The following is a 9,516-nucleotide window of genomic DNA, read 5'->3' as shown; positions in this document are numbered from 1 at the left end:
GCATTTATTAAACTTAGTGAATGATACATTATAACAATTTTCAAAACATGTATCAGTACATCAACTAAACAACTAATACCTTACTGATACATGATATCAATTTTCAGAAATTCATACTATATGCAAAACATGTGATACATATCTACTACATGTATCAGTGAATTGACTAAACACTGTACACACTGATTCTATATGTATCATCAAGCACAGTTGATGACGCATTTACTAAACTTATTGAATGATACATTATAACAATTTTCAAAACTTCATGATACATATAAAATATTATGATACACAACAAATTCATGTATCAATTCACCATCTAAAACACTATACACACTTATTCAAATGTATCGGCAAGCACACTAGATTCCTTAAAATTTTTACTAATTTCAACAACAGTTTTAAGTACCAAAATACTAACCCGAAACAATGTAGGCCTAACAACAATGTTTGCTGCTTCTTTTTTCTTTTTTTGTTGTATTTTGACAACCTTTGATTTTGGTTTTTCTAAGATAGCTTTGGGATATTGCTGGTACGTTAGCAGCCAGCAGACCGAATGAGTGATCAAGTTCCAAAGTTATACAAAATGATTTTGACCTTAACACATTAGACACTTCTGACATCTTGGGAGAGAAACCTAGTGAAACAGATATCTCAGCATGTAGACTTCTATTACTGATATTCTTGAGTGGAAATGTAAAACTTGAAACTAACCGAAAAGAGGTCAAAGATAATAATAAAAAGATGTTGGGTTCAAACGATTACAGATTAGAAAGAAATAGACGATGATAAATAAAGAATAAAAAGAAGAAAAGAAAAAAATATGCTGGCTTAAGATGAATGAAGATGATTAAGGAAAAAAAAGAACTGAAACTTGATGGAGTAAGAACAAAACGGCAGAAGTTAATGGAAGTTGTCCTGCTTCCTGAAATTTTTACTTTTTTAAATTTCATTTTTTTTGAATTTTGAAATTCAAAATTTCAAAATTTGGTCTTTTATTTAAAATTAATTAAATTTAATAATTCAAAATCAAAAAGCTTATTAAAAGGTTGAGTGTTTAAATGGATAAAATTTAAAATTCAAAAACTGATTTAAGAGGTTGAGTGTTTTAATGGAGAAAAAATAGGCATTAAAATTGGTAAATGTGTATTATAGGAGACAGAATGTAATGTATCTAAAAACTTACACTAAAATAAAAAAAAAGGGAATTATGTAATATTTAAAAAAAGTAGGAAAAATTAGAGAATATAAAAATTATAGTTGTGTATTTAAGTTATTTTTTCAAATATAAAAGGTTAGAAGTCTTTTTTCTACGTCCACCCTCCACACATCTTTTTCTTCACATCCCATCATTCTCCTCTTCTTCTTCTTTCTTTATTTTCATCACACTTTTTTTTATAACAATATTATAATATGTTTTTTTATTTACAATTAGGTTAATTCTTATAAATTTGTTAGTGAATAATTTTATTTTATTTAGAAAAGTTTTGATGGATTGTTTCTATCTTTTTTTTTTTGACTTTGCTAAATAAATTGTTGTTGTTAATCAACTTTGGGTTTGGTGGTGATAGCAGCATTATGAGTTTGAGAATGATGGATGGTAAACAAAATTTAAAATAGGTAATTGAAGATGATAAAAAAGAAAAAATTGTTACCACTAATAATGGTGGTGGTGTATTTGATGTTGGCTCACAACAATAAAGAGAAAAATTGAAGGTGATATAGTAGGTGAAGAACAAAATTAATAGTGAAGGTGGCTGGATAAGATTTTTCTGATGAAATTAGAATTGAAATGGGTAATATTTAGTGATGAAGAATATATAATTATTAGAGAAATATAATAATTTAATTAGTTAACAAAAGAAAATATAAGTAATAATAAGAAAATAAAACAAAAAATTATAATTCATGATATGATACTGATGTAGTGCTAATATGACAATGAGTGTAATATATCACACAATGTGAGAGGTGTTACACGTTTCGGGGCAATAACAAATTCAATTTTGAGTAGTAAAAATGTGTAATAGGTCACCGTGATAGTTTAAGAGTGTAAAATAACTTTTCGAGACAAATTTATGGGCAATCTATGCTTTTTCCTTTATTATTTTGATTTGATAAATTTTTTTAGGGAAAAATGACAAATATACCCCTTAACTATATAAATAGTATGCAAAAATACCCTTTGTCATACTTTGGGGACATTGGTGCCCCTGCCGTCCAAAAACTAGAGCATATGTATCATTTATACTAACGTACATACACATGTCATAATTTTATCCATTAATAAAAAAAAGTCAATCTTATCCACCGATCCGATGAGTGAAGGGCATATATGCTTTAGTTTTTGAACGACAGGGGCACCAATGACCCAAAAGTATAATATAGGATATCTGCATATCATTTACGATAATTTAGAAATATATTTATCTTTTCTCTCTCTTTTTTTTTATGTACGACATGATATTCGATGTTTATAAAATATAGTGAAATATAAAATGCTATATTGAAATAGATAGTTACATCATAATCATATATCAGCAAATATGCAAAATAGTATCAATTGAATATCAATTGTTTAGATCATAATCATATATCAGCAAATATGCAAAATAGTATCAATTGAATATCAATTGTTTAGATGTTTGAATTTCGATTGAGATGTTTTTGTAAATTAATTATATAGATGTTTGAATTTTGATTGCGGTGTTTTTGTTAATTAATATTTAGATATTTGAATATTGATAGAGATGTTTTTGGGTAATTGATTGAGGAAGGAAATTATTTTGTACTTTCTTTTTTAAGAAAATAATTCTACATTTATAAAATGTTATTCTAGTATAATAATTAATATAATTCAGACGTTTTTTTAAAATTTGAATTTATAATTTGTCATTATATAAAAATATGTTAATTGAAGTAAAATGAGATAATGCACAAGTACCCCCTCAACCTTTGCCCGAAATCCTAGAGACACACTTATACTATACTAAGGTCCTATTACCTCCGTGAACTTATTTTATTCATAATTTTCTACTCCTTTTCGACTTACGTAGCACTATCTTGTGGGTCAACGCTGGTTGATTTTTTTTCCAACCTAGTGCCACGTAACTACGTAAGCCGAAAAGGGGTAAGAAATTACTTATAAAATAAGTTCAGGGGATAATAGGACCTTAATATAGTATAAGTGTGTCTCTGGAATTTCGTGCATAGATTGAGGGGGTACTTGTGCATTTTTCCAAGTAAAATAAATCAACAGCATCAATTTCTCATACTACAAAATAGTGAAACCAAACTTTAAAACATTGAATCCTACCAAATGAACTTGACATAATTAATAATAATAATATCACAGTGCTTTTTTTAAAAATCAACAATCAAAATTATCAAACTGTAATGGTAAATATCATACAATAGCCGACCCCACTGTTACAGTATTAATTTCGACATTCAACAGAATATACATACCACTATAAATTCATCATATAGTTAAACAAATTTTTTTTAACTATGGATTATTACTATTATTATTGTTATAGCACTCCTCTAGCTCTCTTGCTTGCCTGGACTTTGTTCCAATGCTTCAACTTATTAACAACAAATAGAAGCAGAAAGGTTCCTCCAGGACCCTTTCCATTACCCATAATCGGAAATCTTCATTTACTGGGGAATCAACCTCATAAATCCCTTGCGAAACTCGCCGATTTGCATGGCCCAGTTATGCGTCTGAAGTTGGGGCAAATAACAACTGTGGTGATTTCTTCTTCAGATATGGCCAAACAAGTGCTCCAAAAGCAAGATTCAGCCTTTTCTAGCAGGTCAATTCCTGATATAGCCAAAGAGGAAAATTTTCACATGTTTTCCGTTGGTTGGCTTCCTGCTTCCCATCCTCAATGGAGAATTTTCCGCAAATTCATGACTTCCCACATCTTCTCTATTAACAAGCTTGATGCCAGTCACCACCTTAGGTACGTAGTATTGTTTGTCATCTAAAAATTTTATACTATTTGTTTGATTAATTATGCTTTTCAATGAATATAGATATTTTTTATAACGACGATAGAGAGATTTAGACTCAGAATTTCTGTTTGCTCTAATGTCTCAAAATTCTTTGTTCACACGTGATATGAAATCATATTTGATATAATATTGAAATTTTGTTTGACATGCAATTTCAATTTTTTCTCACAAATAGGAAAATTCCACAAGTTGTGAAAACGATCAGATAAATTTCAATCATAATACAAATAACATATTCTTAGGAGTTTTGATTTCAAATCACATCTCCTAACTCCTGGCTGGCTCTGATTTTAACTAATGATTTTATACGGCATATCAAAAAATAATTAAGTTAAACTAGTGATTTACTTAATCGTGTTTTTTTTTATAAGGTACAAGAAGATGGAAGAACTTGTTGGTTACTGTAAAAAGAGTAGCCAGATTGGAGAGGCGGTAGATATTGGTGGCGCAATTTTCAGGACCATGTTGAACTTACTTTCCAACACTCTCTTCTCAAAGGACTTGGCAGATCCGTATGAAAATTCTGGTAAAGAATTTAAGGAATTGATGGAGGGAATGATGATGGAGATGGGTAAACCAAAATTGGTAGACTACTTTCCCGTCCTGAAAATAGTGCATGCGCAAGGTCTAAGTCGATATAATTCTCATTTGGGGAAACTACTAAAGCTATTTAATGGATTCATAAATGAGAGGCTGGAGATAAGGAAATCCCAAAGTTATCAAAACACTGATGTTTTAGATGCCTTAATCACATCAAGTGAACAGAATCCCCAAGAAATTAATCACATGCATATAGCAACATTGTGTTTGGTGAGCTATCTTTAATTCTCTTACTATGTTTTATTATTATTGATTGGGGGTTTGCAATAAACACACAAAGTAAAAGTTCAGACTAAGCAACTATATGAAGATCTATGGACATAAAACCAGAAATAAGTTTCTAGAGGGCTACACAATTAAATTTCACCACCTACGTTTCCTGTTGAAAAATACTGAATTCAATTGACCTCAATAAATATGCTAGCGTTAGGTGAATTATCCGTATGTGGTTTGCATGATTAATTTTCAGCTCATATTGTGGGTGCATCTTAATCTCAGGACCTATTTAATGCGGGAACTGATACAAGTTCGAATGTAGTGGAATGGGCTATGACTGAGCTTCTTAGATCTCCAGATATTATGAAGAAAGTCCAAGCTGAGCTCGTACAAGTCCTCGGAGAAGGTAACCTGATGGAAGAAACTGACGTTGCCCGACTCCCTTACTTGCAGTGCATTATTAAAGAAACTTACAGGATGCACCCTCCAGCTCCTTTTTTGGTACCTCGAAAAGTAGAGCAAGATGTTGAGCTGTGTGGCTACACTGTCCCTAAAGGTTCGAAAGTGCTCATTAATGTGTGGCCAATTGGCCAGGACTCGACTCTATGGGAAGACCCTTTGATGTTTAATCCTGATAGATTTAAGGATTCAAAATTAGACGTGCGAGGTCAAGATTTTGAGTTAATTCCATTTGGTGCTGGTCGAAGAATTTGTCCTGGTCTGCCATTGGCAATAAGGATGGTCCCAGTACTGCTAGGAACACTGTTGAATACATTTAAGTGGAAAATTGAGGGTGATATTGCACCAAAAGACATGGACATGCAGGAGAAATTTGGCCTCACCTTGGCCAAACTTCATCCTCTTAGAGCTGTTCCACTTCCACTCTGAAATTCAAAATCAGATGCTTCCTAGAAAAGGCAATGGATAATGAACATTGTAACTAATATTATATTTCCAATAAAAGTATAAGCACAAATTATGTAATTTTGTAGGGAAGGAAATCAGAGCGTATCGATTAGCCCTGTCTTTGTTTATATCTCGGGTTGGAACAAATTACTATAATGCCCCCTCCTACGGATTAGTCGACATTTTTCACAAATTTTACGAACGGAAGCTCTTATTTTCATATTTATCATTCCTTACCTTAATTCTGAATCTATTTCTTGGAAGAAAATAAGTTTCTTGAAATTTTTTTGAATCCATACTCCCCCTAAATTTTATATNTGGCCCAGTTATGCGTCTGAAGTTGGGGCAAATAACAACTGTGGTGATTTCTTCTTCAGATATGGCCAAACAAGTGCTCCAAAAGCAAGATTCAGCCTTTTCTAGCAGGTCAATTCCTGATATAGCCAAAGAGGAAAATTTTCACATGTTTTCCGTTGGTTGGCTTCCTGCTTCCCATCCTCAATGGAGAATTTTCCGCAAATTCATGACTTCCCACATCTTCTCTATTAACAAGCTTGATGCCAGTCAGCACCTTAGGTACGTAGTATCGTTTGTCTGACTATGTCATTTAGAAATTTTAAACTATTTATTTGATTAATTATGTTTTCCAATGAATATAGATATTTTTTTATAACGAAGATAGAGAGATTTAGACTCAGAATTCTGTTTGCTCTAATATCTCGAAATTCTTTGTTCTCTTTTTAGACACGTGATGTGAAATCATATTGATATAACATTGAAATTTTGTTTGACTTGCAATTTGATTTTTTTCTCACAAATAGAAAATTTTTCAATTATAATACAAATAACATATTCTTAGAAATTTTGATTTCAAATCACACGTCCTAACTCCTGGCTGGCTCTGATTTTAACTAATGTTATTATTATCGCATATCAAAAAATTATTAAGTTAAACTACTGGTTTACTTAATCGTGTTTTTTTATAAGGTACAAGAAGATGGAAGAACTTGTTGGTTACTGTAAAAAGAGTAGCCAGATTGGAGAGGCGGTAGATATTGGTGGCGCAATTTTCAGGACCATGTTGAAGTATCATATAATAATAATACAATAATGATTGGGTGCTTTTGACATTTCAACTAATTTTGCTTTTGTTTTTTCCCTTTAATCTTTCAAAAAATTTCAAAACACACTTGAAAATTCCTAAAAAAAATCAGCACTACAAATGTTTTATATAATTAAATCAAATGCGTATATGAAAATTTATAATTAGTAGTACTATATTTTTGAACTTATAATTTTTAAAATTTTATGATTCATATTAAAAAAATTAAAAGTCAAATTAATTAAATTTATATTTTAAAATACATTTTTATAACTACACACCCACTCTAATCGAAATCTTAAATACGCCTCAGAAAATTATAGTTACTTCCTAAGAAAGAAATAGGGTAGAAAAAGAGGTGAATCCTACTCCACATATCAAATGTCAAACCCCAGCTCCATTTATTAGACTGCCAAATTATGAATGTGACCCATTTGATAGGTCACGCTAAAAACATTAGTAAATACTAATTTTCGGTACGTCTGTTTTACGTTACTATAAATCATAATTAAATTAAAAGTCAATGAGCAATAAATAATATAGAGAAAATTATAATCAAGATTGAGAAGAAGACTAAAGTCCAAAGTCTAAGCAAGCATCTCTTAATAATAAGATAGTTTACCGGGTGCATGTAGTTGTATTGGTAATTTGAAAGACTTTTGATATTCTAGAAGTCCATCAACAAATTTAATAAGCTAAGAGATGATAAATGTAAATTTTAGTTGAACAAAATCGACAAAAAATTCATTTGTTGAAAAATATTATCAAATAATGTCACAAGAGCTATAAGCTTATTACACAATTTATATTCCTACGTACTCATCAAAATTGAGAACACTTGGCAACTTAATTAGGTCCAAAAAAATGAATAAAAGATAGGTTCACTCTCACAAGAATTAAAATAAGCTCATGAGCAATCCCTTGAAATGATCCAATCTTTTTTTTTTCTTTCAAAAATGTAATTTTATTGAAATAAAACCTGTACACATAGAGGGGTTACAAAAACTTCCCTCACCTACTTAAAGAAGAGAACAATAATACGAAGACATTGATATAATCGCTGCAAGTGAAAGAAGTTTCTAATTATCAAACTCTTTCAACTGATTGCAAAGCAGTTAACTTCTTGGGCACAATTCTCATTGGATTCTTCAACCCTTCAAAGTTTCACTCTATTCATATTTATGGTGATGTAAACCTTCAAAATTTCACACATAACTCATAATAGTCTTTTCATTTTTCACGCACTCCTTCCAATTTCCTAATTAAGTCATAAAGTCTTTTCGACATTTAAATTAATTGACGGAAAAGGTAGTTCAATAATTTTATTTTAATTACATTTTAATTGGTTGCAAGATCAAAATTATAATTCAACTTTGAAGATGAGAGTTTTTCACTTGTAATAATATATGATGATATGATGTTGAAATATCAAATATCGTGTTGAGGTAAGCAATCTCTCTTTTTATATATATATATATATATATATGTGTGTGTGTGTGTGTGTCCATTTATTTTGAATATTTCTACATATATAAAATTTCATTCTAGTGTAATGATATTGCNTTTGTTTTTTCCCTTTTATCTTTCAAAAAATTTCAAAACACACTTGAAAATTCCTAAAAAAAATCAGCACTACAAATGTTTTATATAATTAATCAAATGCGTATATGAAAATTTATAATTAGTAGTACTATATTTTTTGAACTTATAACTTTTAAAATTTTATGGTTCATATTAAAAAGATTAAAAGTCAAATTAATTAAATTTATATATTAAAATACATTTTTATAAATACGCATCCATCTAATCAAAATCTTAAATACGCCTCTGAAAATTATAGTTACTTCCTAAGGAAGAGATAGGGAAGAAAAAGAGGTGAATCCTACCATTTATTAGACGGCCAAATTATGAATGTAAACCATTTGATAGGTCACGCTAAAAACATTAGTAAATACTAATTTTCGACACGTGCATGATACGTTAGTCTTACGTTAATATAAATCATAATTAAATCAAAAGTTAATGAGCAATAAATAATATAAAGAGAAAATTATAAATCAAAGATTGAGAAGAAGACTGAAGTCCAAAGTCTAAGCAAACATCTCTTAATAATAAGATAGTTTACCGGGTGCATGTAGTTGTATTGGTAATTTGAAAGACTTTTGAATTCACTGATTTCTGCCGCTTCCGTTATTGCTGCTGGATTGGCCGTAGGGCTTGCTTCTATTGGACCTGGAGTTGGTCAAGGGACTATTGCTTAGTCTAGCACTAGTGAATTCAGCCGCGCTTCGCGCGGTCATAATAACTCGTTAAATTCACTAACTAACTTTTTAGAATAGTTGAGTACTTAAAATATTTTATATATTTTCTATAGTGACATCCTAACGATTAAATCAGATTTCAAGTTTTAATGAAATATATTATTAGTGTTTAAGTTTTATATCTTTTATAATCTTAAGTAAGAGTTTTTATCTTCTAATAATATTTTTTATATCGCTAAACTTATGCTCCTTATTTTTGTAGGTAAAAGAAAATTTGATTCAAGAAGTTATATACATGTTTATCTATACATAATTTTTCCTTTCATTTATATGGAAGCATTGATGAAAAACATTTCAATATAAATGCAACAACCTATTTAAATTAGTTATTTAAACTTGAAAATAAAA

General features: G+C 30.0%; 1 protein-coding gene across 1 annotated transcript; it reads left to right on the top strand.

Annotated features, from left to right (window-relative positions):
* Positions 1-3,498: 3,498 nt before the first annotated feature.
* Positions 3,499-5,873, top strand: LOC107010313 (geraniol 8-hydroxylase-like). Its single transcript, XM_015209590.2, has 3 exons — positions 3,499-3,971; positions 4,395-4,833; positions 5,122-5,873. Exons 1-3 carry the CDS (start codon positions 3,514-3,516, stop codon positions 5,725-5,727), a joined length of 1,503 nt encoding a protein of 500 aa, XP_015065076.1. The 5' UTR covers positions 3,499-3,513; the 3' UTR covers positions 5,728-5,873.
* Positions 5,874-9,516: the final 3,643 nt, after the last annotated feature.

Source organism: Solanum pennellii, chromosome 2, assembly GCF_001406875.1.
Source record: "Solanum pennellii chromosome 2, SPENNV200".
In the NCBI taxonomy this organism is placed as follows: domain Eukaryota; kingdom Viridiplantae; phylum Streptophyta; class Magnoliopsida; order Solanales; family Solanaceae; genus Solanum; species Solanum pennellii.
Note: the sequence above shows the minus strand (reverse complement) of the source record. Positions and strands in the feature narration are given on the sequence as shown.

Excerpts from the sequence above, each read along its gene's own strand:
- LOC107010313 (XM_015209590.2), top strand. The coding sequence starts at position 3,514 with ATGGATTATTACTATTATTATTGTTATAGCACTCCTCTAGCTCTCTTG. Across the intron at positions 3,972-4,394 it reads GATGCCAGTCACCACCTTAG|GTACAAGAAGATGGAAGAAC; the intron begins GTACGTAGTATT and ends TTTTTTTATAAG. Across the intron at positions 4,834-5,121 it reads ATATAGCAACATTGTGTTTG|GACCTATTTAATGCGGGAAC; the intron begins GTGAGCTATCTT and ends TCTTAATCTCAG.